The sequence below is a fragment of the Oryzias latipes genome, chromosome 8 (genome assembly GCF_002234675.1).
Source record: "Oryzias latipes chromosome 8, ASM223467v1".
Classification (NCBI taxonomy): domain Eukaryota; kingdom Metazoa; phylum Chordata; class Actinopteri; order Beloniformes; family Adrianichthyidae; genus Oryzias; species Oryzias latipes.
Window position 1 is genome coordinate 5540351 of NC_019866.2, and position 13992 is coordinate 5554342.

Below are 13992 nucleotides of genomic sequence, written 5' to 3' on the forward strand. Positions count from 1 at the left end.
CTTCATTTTTAAGATGCTCTTCTGGCATTTTTCAGATGAATGAGGATATATGTGAAGGAAATTTGCATTAAAATTGCATTTCAGGGCATTTATTTATTCAAATTGTTGTAAATCAGGAGCAGATGAAAGAAATGCCATTTAAAAAAGATGATATTTGTGACAGACAATATGCTCCACTCCATTTTGATTCATCCACTTTCGGACAAATAGATCCCTGTAACTCTTTGTTTTCCTCGTCTGAGCTGAAATCTGGCTCAAAACTGTACAGCTGCATGGCTCCAATACTGCCTGCCATTTTATTTGCACTGGTATTGTTGGTTTGGGGGTGTGAGGGGCTGTAAGCTAGCGGGAACGCTTTGAAAACAGATCAAAAGATGATCTGAGTGGGACATTACGTGTAAAAAAAACCAAAACTTTACAGATGAGATGTTGTCTTTTTGTATTAATTTGATCTTTTTATTTACCATAAGTAATAAGTTTTCCCATGGGCTTTAAGAGGTTGTAGGCCTTATGGGTGTCAGATCCTCCAAGAGGGTCCAGTATGATGTCCAGACCTGCAGGAGAAGAAAGACGGAGTAGTTATCACATCTCCAAAGAAGCTCTTTCTAGGGGCCAGATTTAACTACAGTCAGAGTAAGGACTGTAGCCAAGTCGTGCCATGTTTACGTGCAGAGAAACCCATAAAGGAGAACTAAAGGAAGGCTGTGCGAGATCCTTGTTTTATCATTCTTGTCAATAGTAAAACAGGAGGCATAAACTATCTCTCGATCACAGTCCACCCCGGAATAACAAACCGGCCTTTGGACAAACAGTAAAGCACAGCATGATAGCTCCATGGCTTTTCTGTGGCTTATTAATGCCCAGACATGTAGCCTCAACCTTAATGATGCTCCTCTGTGCCAGGAGGGCGTCTTTAGAATGGGCCACCCCTCCATGCTCTGTTCAGCCCAGCTTGTATTGATTATAGGAGGCTCTCAGCAGGGCTCCTCCTTGACCAGAGAACAGATGAATTTCCGAAAGGGTCAGTGGAGAGCAGGGCTGCACATTGATCCCACTTCTAATTAGACACATTTTGTCTAAAGTGTCACTTCTCACTCCTCACATATTTGTCTCTGTAATGCCTTTCTGTCACACTGTGAGCTGTAAAGAAAACAGCCTCCAGCATGTAAACATGACACTAGCAGGAACTGGATAATGTCTCAGGGCTCCAAAAACCAGGACGTTTTAGAGTCCTTCTACACAATACTAAATAGAACTGGGATTTGTTTTCACCATTTATCAATTTAATGCAAACCATCTCTGCTAAAAAAAAAGAATGCCACAAACAGGTTTTATCTGAGTGCCGGCAGATTATTTAAGCGACCAACAAAGGCTGCAGACGTGAACATTGTTGCTGAGCAGATGGAGGTCTGTTTGCCTTATGAGACAGTGACTCTGAATGGCATGCGCTCTGTTATAAACCTAGACGTAATTCAAAGTGGGCTATTTATCCAGCTTTTATTTACAATCACAGGTCTCTGTGCACACAAAATCCAGAAAGAAATCACTTCATCCCTGCAGAAGGTGCACATATTTTTTTCACCTTTTGGACTGATCTTGCGGACCTCCTCCACATAGTCCTTGGTGCGATAGTCGATGGGGTGCGTGACGCCGCCTGAGCTGATGGTCTCGTGTTTGCTGGCAGATGCAGTGCCGAACACAGTCACATCTTTCACCGTCTTGCACAGCTGAGTGGCTGCAATGCCCACTCCGCCTGAAAGCAGAGAGGAGGAATTCATTTGTGAGCAAGAAACAGCGGTGCCGAAAGTATTGATGAACGTTTAAGATTAAATATAGGTGTATATTTACTAAGCCCCAGGTGACATGCAGCTTGACAGGGTCTCCCACTCGAAAAGCATTTTCAATGGGAAATAAATGTGATGTGCATTATTTATGGTCATGGAACAAGCCCGTCAATAACTCAGTGTATGTGTGTCTCTCAGGGGTATGTAAACACATTATGCATTAAACACAATCAGATTACTTCAGCTGGCCTGGGGGGGGGGGGGGGGGGGTATAGACACCCACACACTCATGCACTTACACACACATCCACCCTGCAGAAAGTAGCAATTGTCACCTAATAGGGCATCAATTTTTTTCCCTCATGATCTGAGACAAGCTAAGGAAATGAGGAGAGGAGAGTCAAACCTTAATTACAAAGTCTTGAAAATCGGCCTTTATTTTCCACTGTGTGTGAGTGTGTGTACACTTCTGACAAATGCCTCAACCAGTGTTTGTGAGGGGAGCCAGTGCAAAAAGTAATAGGTTACTGATAACCAGTGGCTTGTTTGCAATGGAGGCAGAGTTGAGGAGCGGAGCAGAAAGGCATCGATAAAGGTCATTCATGCTTGGCCAAGTAAAGAATAGATTATATATGACACAAGAGAACAAAAGGAACACAGAGCAACAAGTTTCTTAATATTTAATTTTATTTTTTAATGGCACCGCCAGGTTGGTTGAGAGGATCTGATTCAGAAAGCACAAAGGTAGGAAAACAAATGCACAAAAAGGCCTTTGGGAGTTCACTAGATTCTAAAAAAAGGAATACTTTGGACATTTTTAATCAATGAAATCAATTTCAGTCATTTTTCATTTTCTGCATGTCCCTTTGGGATCTATCTAGACAGCTAATATACAAAGTGTGAAAAGAAAAATCTGGAGTTTGTTACATCTTTTCTATTGGTGCTAGAATTCCATGAGAATCCTGACCTGTGAGTTACTGTGTATCAATGAAACAAACAGAAAAGGTTTTTTTATGCAGAGAGCAGGACTTAATGTAGATTTTTTAATTAATTTCTGTGAATTACAAATATATAATGTATTTATCCTCCTGTAATAATTTACAGTGGCCGGGATAGGCTCCGGCAACCCCGTGACCCCGAAAGGGAATAAACGGTTAAGAAGATGAATGAACGAATAATAATTTTAATATTTTAAATAAATACAAATAAATGAGAAATCTGTTCCTTTTTCTTCTTGTGAATTTTCCACAGTAAAACAAACAAATCATGCTCTGAAAGGAAAAACTAGGATTCATTCTTTCTAGAGTATCTACCTCTTCTTTAAGGGTCTCTTTAAGGTGAGACATATCCAAAACATCTCCTCTAAGAGACATCCTTTTGAACATCTCTTTAAGCCCCTGAATATGTGCAATGGCATCATTTCCTTGGCAACGTCGCAGCAGCTTTCTAGGTGGCTGCACAATCACATAAAAACAACACTGACACCAGCTCGCTGGATGAACACGATCTAATGATGCCACTGAGGCTGAAAGGCTTTCTGTGCTGGAACCACTCAGAAATAAAAAAAACTACATGCAATCAACCAAACCCAACCCAAAACTTTTCTGACATTATTTTTATTTTTAGCATGAATTTCGGCGATAAATGGTCAGTTTGACTGAGGATAATCTCAGCTGCTGACAGAGCGGATCCGAGAAACAAAATCAAGGTTGTTGCTGTTGGATATGAGAGCCATCGTGGCTGCAGTATAACAGCAACTATCTCTCCTTGTTCTCACTGAAACCAAGTTTGTGTTGCCAAGGTAACATCAGCCAAATTGCCAGCAATGACTGAGCAAAGGGAGCCATTTTGTTTCATTGGCTGCTCTTCCTTTGGGGATGGAAGGGAAATGTTAACAATCAGATAATTTTTTTTCTTTAAATTTCACATTTGACAGCTTGCTTGTAGACAAAAAAAAAGTTTGTGCTAATTTTGATAATTCAAAAAATGCACATTTGTTTGATCTTTGTTAAACAAATGCAAAGTGACATTCACAGAGTGCACACGTTTGATTTTGTGCACTAACAGCTGAACAAGTCACGGCAGGAAGAGAAGAGCAAGAAAAGTAAATGTTAAAAGCAAAAATGCAAACGATAAAAATCTCCAAAAATAGGTGCATCTTGTCAAACACAATGCTGCCCTTCCAAACTGTTATACTTCTTCTTTTCCCATCAGCAAATTTGCTTCACAATCAGTTGTTTAAATAAGAGAAATAAACGGGTAAAAAGTCTTTATTTAAAAGATAAGAAGGTACATATTTCTGATTCCCATGAGAACAAACTCCTGATCTTCCATCACAAGACTGCCGAGCTGAGCCAAGAACCCCTTACCGCACCCCACCTAGGATCACACGCACACATCCATATGTACAAGGATCACAAAGCAGAGAAGAGCGAATAGCCCCAACTGCCTGCTGGTATCTGCTAATCTTCCCAAATATGCCAAGATTAAAATATTAACCTTTCATTAACCTCTACCTCCCATTTTTCTCAGATTTCTTGATTTACATTTTGTCCCAGCATGCCTGCTTCGTCAAACTGCAAGTTGGCCACAAAATACTTAGCCAGGAGAAAGCAGCTTAAGCAGATTCTTGCAGCAAATTTCATTTGTTTTCCACAAAATTCGATTGAATTGTTTACCCCTGGAAACAAGGACATGTCAAAAAACAACAACAACAAAATAAAAATCCACCTATTTATTCAGTTTTACTCTTGGCTCGGGCAAACTGCAGACAGAGCCGAGTTTTGTCTTCCCCTGAATCCTTAGATTCTCGCTTTCTGGCACAAATTGTGCTTGGCATCCATAGTATGACTGTTGGGAGCGAAGAGGAATTTTCCTCAAAACACAGAGGAATCCAAACTGACACTGAGGCCACTATTATTGATCCACACCCAGAGTTCAGCAGCAGAGATGGGTGGAGGCGACAAGAATGGACATCCATGTAGTAAAACATCTGTCTATCCATTTTGGAGAGAAGCATCTTCCTTATCTGTTTGTTAGATTCATAAACGGGGCCTCACGCCAGAGGAACAACGTGAACCAGTGAGCGTTTGGGGACCACATGCTTACAGCCGTCATGGCTGCTCCCTGGTCACTGAGCTCAGTATTTTTTGGGGTTTTCCTCAACATATTTGCACATTTATTTTCAAACCTATCATTAAGCCAGTGGTAGTGGCTGACAAAGAATGAATCTGCATATTTGAAGCTCTTTTTGCCAACCAGAACAATGTCAGGGAGCAGATTTGTTCTGAAGCTCTTAATTCTGATTCAAATGAGGCTGGCTGTTTGCAAACGTGGACTCTTAAGGTATTAAACTGCATTATGTAATCGTGTTGTTTTTCCTGGATGACTGAGCTAGCGTGTGCATGTGTGTGCACGAGTGGCGTGCTGAAAGAACAGTCTAATGGGCTGTTTTTGTTGGTGAGTTTCATAGAGGAAACCCATTTTTAGTTAGTGGGTGCATTTGCCTGTGTGGAGGAAGTGCTTGTGATTCTGTGAGTCTCTCGGCGCTAACAAACACAAATAACGCCATGGTACCATAAAAACACATTCTGAAACACACGCAAAGCCTTTTCCTGTCATAAAGCTGGTTGCAGTCAAACAAGCTGCTGCACACTCATCCCGCCATGCTGCACGGTTTCCCAAGCACCAACAGGTGCCCCGACAGAGGCTGCACACCTGCGCCTGCGTGTGGTGGCAGGGGTTGGGGAAGATGGGGTCATTTGTCAACGGATGCAGCGCCATAAAGCGATGGGATTGGCAGGTTAGGATGGAGGTTGGCCTGGTTTTCTTCCTCATTCGGCGCACAGATCTGCCGCCGGGGATGCCACGCCTGAGGAACGCACAGACAGTTCAAGCACGAGGCCCCGACTCCTACTCAGTGGTCAGAGTGAATTAGTATTCTGTGAACTAGGGTAGGGCCTCCTGAGCACACAGACATGGAGGAGAGGAGATTTTCTCAGCAGACATTTATTGCAACACCCAGAAGAACTGTCAAACAACGTTTTAAGGGCAAAGGATCCGATGCTTACAAAGATGAGAATAAATAATGAATGAGATCTGGGAGTACAGAATGTAATAAAACTAGATGGACATTTTTATGTCTCAACCTATTACTTAAAAGTCTCGTACACTCATCCCACCCTGCAAACATTTTCTTGTCTTTTTATTTTTTTTTTGATAGATCAGCTGCACTGGAAGCAAACATGCCTGCGGCTTTGCCTGCAGGTGTGACAGAAATCTTGAAGATCTACAGAAGGGTGGCATTTATTTTCACCCCACTTTCACCAGAATGTACCCCCTCAATTTACACACTCACAGCTAACACAATTTAATGTACCACGGTAATAATTTCTTTTTGTTTCCTTTTTTTTTTTTAATAATCTCCAGATCCATTACTTCATCACTTCAATTGAGGGGATTTGTATTTTTCTATAAGGTGACTTATTAATGGGGATCTTGGAAATCCCTGTTCAGTTTTACAGCAGTCAGACACGCCCAGCACTTGACATTTTTTAACGCTCTATGCAATACACTGGAAAGAATTAACTGCCTTAAGGGCAAGCTTATGGTTTTAAATAGTTTTTTGGCAAGTTAAGTGTTATGAGGAGACTGTTAAGAACATTTAAATACTGAATAATTTGCAGATACAGTTTAAGTGGCTTCACAAATCAAAAAAATTCCCCAGAAAAACTCCAAATGCAAAAAGGACAGAAACTAAATGAAAAAAAGTTTCACCACAAGAAATTATTACACTTTTTCTTGGAAAAATGGAGCAATGTATAGTTTTAAAATTGCATAACAAAATGTCGTCCCCATGCAAGCTAAATTAAAAAAATTGATTAAGTAAATTATGAAAAATCACATAAAAATAAGTTTTTTTAAATTGAGAAAGTAACAGAAAAAGAGCAAAGTTCTGAAAGTGTGGCTGCACATGCTGGGTAGTTAAACAAATCGCTGTACTTAAAAAGAAAGTTGTGCTATCGTTTAAAATAATCTGGAAAAGTGTCTCACTTTCATGTTGAATATATAGGATACATTTATAGCAATAAAATGTTGTTTCCAGTACAAGTAGTTCTATGGAAACATTTAGCAAAACTCCTCAGCTGAGACGCTCGGTTTTATTTCACCCACATGCAGCCGCTGAAAGCATCACTTCCAGTTCTGGCAGCTGCTCCTCAGTGAAATCTATCACTTGAGTAAAAACACTGAAGATTCAGACTGAAGCATCTGCAAAGGATGGAAGCTTCATTGTTGGTGAGTGGGAGAAATAAACCGACAAAATTCAAAATCTGGGAAGTTCTGGGTCAAAGCTTGACCCAAAGGGGACGCCTACCTTCACAGCAGCACCTAATCATATCATGCAATCCACATCTGCAACACAATGCACTTGGAGCTGGCACAAACTCAGTCCAGGACTCATAAATAAAAGAGGAGTGGACGTCATCGCTGAGCGGCGGAGCCCCATATGTAGGTATAATATGCAGGAATGTGAAGTGTGGGTGTGGTGGCTCGTTGGCTGGCTGAGCTTCATAAACATTAGGAGAAGTTCAGGGAGAGGTCAGAGGAAAAGCACTTGGCTGGGTACAGTTGAAGACCCACGAGATGCATCCAAATGTCGCTGAGCTTCCCCCTCCACCCAGTTTCTCTGGGGAAAACAAAAGGGGAAGCATCCACACGGTCCCCGAGGCGAGGACTGCTGCACGGATATGTGGAGGTCATGCTGAGGGAGAGGAGGTTACAGCAGGCCGGAGGGGGAGGAGGGCAGCGGAGGATGCAGATGTGCGGTGCGGTGGAGAGGAGAGGCTCGATGGGAGGAAATACAACAAGCTATTGTTTGGAGAGAAAGGACAGGAGTGGAGCCACGGGATAGGCAGCTGAGCATTATTCAGAGTTTACGTACGGGAACGCATACATGACACCAGTCAGACCAGTCACACAACGCTGGTAGTTTACAGGTCACCATATTTTAGAGGCCAACGTCTCTATGTTGATGGGATTACCTGCACAATGGAACAATAGAGCATGGTCTCCAATCAGCTATCAGAAGAGAATCGCAGTAGTAGTTTTAAAAGTTGTCATCTGGACTTGGTTTTTAACGTTGAAAACTTTATCCAGAAGGCTTTGTCAATTCTGAATAAGAGGTGAAACGTTTTCAATTTTAAAAACTATGTCCAGATGACAACTTTTAAACCTACTACTGCGATGGAATCAACCTGGATAAATGATGAGTCTTCACAAACAAATCAGAAAAAAACAAACTATTGTTGTGAAGACGAGCAGCACAATTTTAATCATAAATCTGTGAAGGTTTTTTTTTAACTAAAATTCTCTGGCCTACTTGAAGTCAAAAGTCATTCTATAATGTGAGCGTGAAAATTGTATTTTGGGTGTTTTTAACATGTTCTTGTGGCATTTTTCTCATAATGGAGAACATGATGGAGGAAAATTAAGATTAAAAATGGAGTTTGCTTGTTCACTCCCATGCATGTGTGGCTTTTCTTCTGGCACTCCAGCTTCGTCTCACAGTCCGAAAACATGCTTCATTGGTTAAATGTTTACTCTAAAGTGTCCCTAGGTGTGCATGTGAGTGTGTGTGGGAGTGATTGTGTGCCCTGTGACTGACTGGCGACCTGTCCAGGGTGAACCCCGCTTACGCAGTGACCCCAAAAGGGATGTAGTGGGTTAAAAGGTTAAAAAGGATGGATAGATAAGGGCACAAGTTTTTTTGGGGTCTAAAAACATAATCATAATTTAAAGACCACTGGGAATACATTTACAATAGATCGAAAGATGATCGGAGGGGGAGTTTTTGCCACTTTATATGTCATGTACTGTATGTATAAACACAAATATGTCTATTTATGATTTTTATGTCACTATAGCATGTGGATATATACTGTATGAAAGTGCATCGTCTTTTCCTTGTTATTTTCTTATTTTTCCATCAAGCCACAACTAAGCATCCAAATTTTGATATATCTATGCTTTTTTAAAGTTTTTGTTTTTGTTTTGATCGTTTGAAATAAACCAATTTTTTTTCTTAATTCAATTTCTTGTCTGGTTTTCTTCAAACTGTATCCTATCTGTCCAATTTTTTTATTACTTTACACCTTACAAAAAAAAAAATCGCAAAACATAATCTAACTAAATTGATTAAAAAAACGATTTAGCCAATTATCTACAGACCAACTGTTTAAACACGAGCTCCAAGTACTTTAGGGATGGTTTAAATCCTAAATTAATTCTAAATAGCCTAAATTCCTACTAGACTAAGACAGACTGGATGAACCTCTCAAGCACTAACTTGAAAGTCGCGCAACAGCTATTAAATGTACGGCTGCAGAGATAAAGAGTTGTCAAAAAATTTTGCCATGAGCGTTTGATGAAAACCATCATGATTGCTCTGCAGTCTGTGACTGAAGTCAGGCCCCCGCCTTTGTTCTTCCCCGCTGTTACTCCTCATCCGTGCAGATGCCTCCAAGTTCATGTCACATACAAACACGCTTAAAAAAAATAAAAAAATAAAACTTGACTCAACATAAACTGATCCATCAGGAATGCAGTTTATATTCAGGGATGCACACAGATTCTGCTGTGGAGCAGGATATCAAATTCGCTTCAGGAATCTTCTGCTGGAAAGTGTTAAGACACACAGACAACATTGTAAGTAGTTAAATGGGTGTTTGTTGAAGTTCTGGGCAAGGCCGAGCTGCAACAGCCCGTCTACTTACTTGGGATTATTGCTTCATCACATCACAGAACACATATTCATAATTATTTTACTCCATGGACACACGAGGTGGAGGCAAATTCTTTTAAAGTGGTTTTTGGTGAATTTCAACGGTGGAAATCCATATTATCATGTGATACTTTAAGGTTAGAAAAGAGACTATTTAGTGAGCAGAGTGGAAGAAAGTGCTATTATTGCAGCATGGATAATACTAAAGATCACTCATTTCATTTGAAAACGTTAATTTCACCCAATTTCCTGTTACAACATATGTTTGAACTTGGGCATTCAAAGTATTTTTAAATGCGTTTTATGTACATTCTTATTTAAAACGAGGCTGCCAAGAAAGTAAAAAATTCTAAATTCTTCAAAAGAATATCTTTAATAAGTGGAAAAGTCTCCCATTAGGGTAGGAAAATGGTCTTACCAAGAATTCTTCCTATTATAAATTTGTCTAATTATTAATTGTATTATTTCTTTATTTGTTTATGATGTACTTTTAAAAATATTATTATATTATTATTTATCCTTATAAAAACTTAAAACGGGAAGTCAAAAACACCATGCAGGGGTTAAGATAGAAACTGTAGTTGCTAAGACATGTTTTCTTAACCCTTGTGCTATCTTAGATGACCCCACCTTTACATTGACGTGTTATTCCTACCATGGACACCAGTGAGGTTCACAAATCATTGAAGAAAAAAGGTTCAGCGCACTCTCTATTGGGTCTAGATGACCCAACTTCCAATGTTAAACTGCCTAGGATAGCACAAGGGTTTCACTAAGATTATTTTCCAATTTAAACATTTTTTTAATATGATTATTTTTCTTGTAATAGACATAAACTAACACAATTTATCTTAATTCAATTATTTCAAATTATACTTTCTTAAGATTCCAATTTTGCAGCAGATATTTAAGGAGACAAATAAAGTTGAACCTTTTCTTATAAAGGCTCAATATATATAATCTATTAAAACCTAGATACAATTCAAATATTTTCCTCTGCAAGTCTAAAGCAGGTTATGCATATTTTTTTTAGATTACTTGTTGTAAAAAGTAGGTAAAAGGGATCGACTCCTTGCTCCTCGCTCCAGCTGTCCCAGCAGAAACCTTTGATCTAATCAGGGATCATCAGGAACAAGGTTGATCCTGGGTGGGACACTTTTTTACCTACCGTGTGAGCTGTGCAGTCACGCCGTGCTGCCTGAGAGATGTGCGCATCTCTAAACACCTTACTCACCAGAGCTTATCATCAACAATCTAACATGTGGCGGGGATCTTTCTGCGCGATAATCACTGACACATGCTAAGAATCCAGGCCCAACCATTCAGCAAATGTTTTTTGTCACAGCGTGCTTTAACAGGGCTGACGTCTGGACAGCTGGCGAGCAAACACTGGCAGGCCGCCCTGAGAAACAAGAGGTGCTGCGTCGACTGAACCAGCAGGGAGAAATGTCCTAAACCGTGCTTCCGGAGCGTTCCGGATGCAGCAAAAACATCCTACTCAGAAACCTTTTTTGTTTGCGGACAAAGGTCATCACCACAATGACATGATGGCGGGTTAGTTAGATTTGGAGACCGACTACAGGTATAAACCATTTTGGCAGCATGTGAAATACAGATACCGTAGTTACTTTTCGTCCATTTATTTTAATAACAAAGGAGAGAAGCACCTGCACTGACAGGCTCCCAAAGCTCCTGCTCCATTTCCCAATGAGAATAAGGACATTTTTCAATATGTGCTTACTTCCCTGAGCCATTTACACCCACACGGTGTCCCAAATGCACAGCAACCTCATTTAGTTCCCTGTGCACAAAAAAAAAGATCGAAAAAGGGGGGAAAGTGAGAGCTGTACACCAGCAGATAATGAGAGGGAACCATTTCTTTTGGCTAATGCTGTCGGGCTTTCTACAGCTGGCCCCTCTGTGTAAAGACAGCTAAATCAAATGCTCTCAGGCTTGATGCATCACGCCCCAAAGCAGGTGCCTTTTCTCCCTCAGTCCCCATCTCCATCCCCACGCAGGCTGATCTTTGACCTCACAGCGCAGGTGGCAGGTGCGCTAGCATTAAGGCAGTAATGGTGAGAGCAAAAGCTGGAGCCATATCTCACACAAATGAAGAGCTCGGTCTCCTCCAACAGACATACATCATACGGAGAAACATGAGAACTCATGCGAGCAGCAGTGAGAAATAACCAAGATTGTAGGATGAGATACAGATGGGGGGGTTCAGATGAGTAATTATGTGTAGCATGAATAACACTAATCTCACTAATGTTGATTCTAATTATAAATTGATTAAAATGTGTAGTTTCAGGGCTGTGCAAGCAGCGATTAACCGATTAGGTTCAGTTTACAATGACAACATTTATTATGTTTCTGTATACATGAACTCTAATTTAAAGCCACAGTGCATGAAGAATTGCAAATACTGTCACAACTGAGAGAGGGCGCACGTGAAAGTTGTTTTTGCCAGGCGATACCTGCAGCGGAGTGGACGAGCACGCTCTGGTTGGGTCGCAGGTTGCCAAAGTCGAAGAGCATCATGTAGGCGGTGATGTAATTCACAGGGAGGGCTGCAGCCTCTTCAAAAGTCATCCCGTCTGGGATGAGGAAGGTGTGGCTGGCCGGCACTGCCGCCACATCCTGCCACAGCCCGTAGCGGTTCAGCACCATCACTTTATCTCCCACCTGAAACAGAAAGTAAAAGACATGATCAGTTTAGTTAAATGGAAACTTTTTGACAGTTAACTGCTGCCACTTATTGGATACATTCTTCAGCTGACGAGCAACCAAGTTGAAGCGGTCGGCATCTGAACCCCGTGGTTTCTGTGGCGCAGAATGAAGGATTGAAATGGTGTGGCAGGAATGGTAAGAATGGGGTTGATTGTTTTCCTTGCAACAAAACAGCAGACATGCAAACATCCAACTAGGAAAACCAAAGAGATGAGTAAGAGTAGATGTAAAAAGTCAGGGCTGATGTATGTGGAAATACAAGAACATTGCTGATTCAGAAGTGATTTCCAAACGGAAATCTGTTGAGTTTGAGAATCCTTCAGCATGTGATTGGGATTATTTTTTTTTTAGCTTTCTTGTCTTGCAAAATAACTTTGGTGCACATCCTCCTTGAAATCTTGACCACCTTGTGCTCCCAACCTCTACTTATCAGAGCAGGATCCTCTGATACACAACTGTCTCTTTCCAGAAGAATGACCCAAGATATAAATCCTCTTTCAGTCAGCCCACCGACCAATCAGGGGAGCTCAATCGAGGGACAGAGGAAACGGAGACGACTGTGGCATTATAACTCTCTTCCTGTTTTCTTCCTCCCCCCCTTATCCAACCCTCAACAAAGCCCCCCCTCCACCTCCTTGTTTCCATTCTCCTCACTTTTTCTCTTCCCTTCTTTCTCTTTCACTTCCTGACTCCTTTTCCTCTCGCAACTTTAGAGCGTCTTCCTTCCCCTTCTTTAGTCGACTGCTCTCATCCTGTCTGTCTTCTTTGACGCTCTCCCTTTCATCCCCCTGATCTTCATTTGGTCTTTGTCTTGATGAGGAGTGTCCCCATCCCCTGTTGCTCATCAGAAAAATGGGACAATGGGGCCCATCTTCTTCCCTGGCTTCTCTCCACTCATCAACGTCCCTGCCAGATTCTTCCCCATGGCTGAGCATAAAACAAGCCCTCTCCTCCTGGGAACAAACTTTGTCCACCCATGCCGCTCTAATGGTCCAGAGGGAGCCATGCGTCTGACTGTCTATCCCCTCCAATTAGGAAGATCTCCGTCTCGCTGTCTTTTTACTGCTTCGTCTTTCTATCTGAAGTCACTGGGTTTGTTTCATTCATTTTCTTCTTTAAAAGTAGTCCATCTTTTTGTGTTTTTTGATTTTGGAGACCAAAACTCTTCAAAATCACCGGTGTGATTGGGAGAACACAAATCAATGCTCAGCTGGAAGCAGACATGAGTCACACACCCCAACACATTTGCTGCATTTCTTTTGTGAGCTGCTGTCAGTCACACTTCGGTTTCGACGTGTTCCCAGCGAGACACACAAATATGCACACAAGTGTTCTCGAGTTTCCTCATCCTGCCCTCGTCCAGTCACAGTTAGGGTCAGAAGTGAGGGAGTGCTGAACAAAGCCTCTTCCAGTTAACTGTAAATGAATGGACTTAATCAGATGATGATTCAATTTGGGGTTATGCAGGCCTCCGAGTCAGCGGGCTGCACGGCCTTGATCTTTGATGACCTCAGCGGAAAAAAAACTTAGACGGACATTTCTTAGATTTTGTGGAAACAAAATATGTGACATCCACATAGATTTAGTTGTTCTAAAGTGAAGCTTCATATCTTTGTATTGTTGGTGTAGGTGTTGTTTTTATGACGTCAGGACAGAGGCCTCCTTCAGCCCACATACAAAACCTGTGATAGCAGGACA

General features: G+C 41.3%; 1 protein-coding gene across 1 annotated transcript in view; it reads right to left on the minus strand.

The window, feature by feature from the left end:
• LOC101167963 (synaptic vesicle membrane protein VAT-1 homolog) overlaps positions 1-13992 on the minus strand; it is a 41373-nt gene that overhangs the window by 10265 nt on the left and 17116 nt on the right. The window contains exons 2-4 of the mRNA XM_004071558.4: positions 12042-12249; positions 1583-1753; positions 465-554 (exon numbers count right to left, since the gene is read on the minus strand). Of these exons, the coding sequence (XP_004071606.1) occupies positions 465-554; positions 1583-1753; positions 12042-12249 (469 nt within the window). The remainder of the gene's footprint in view (positions 1-464; positions 555-1582; positions 1754-12041; positions 12250-13992) is intronic.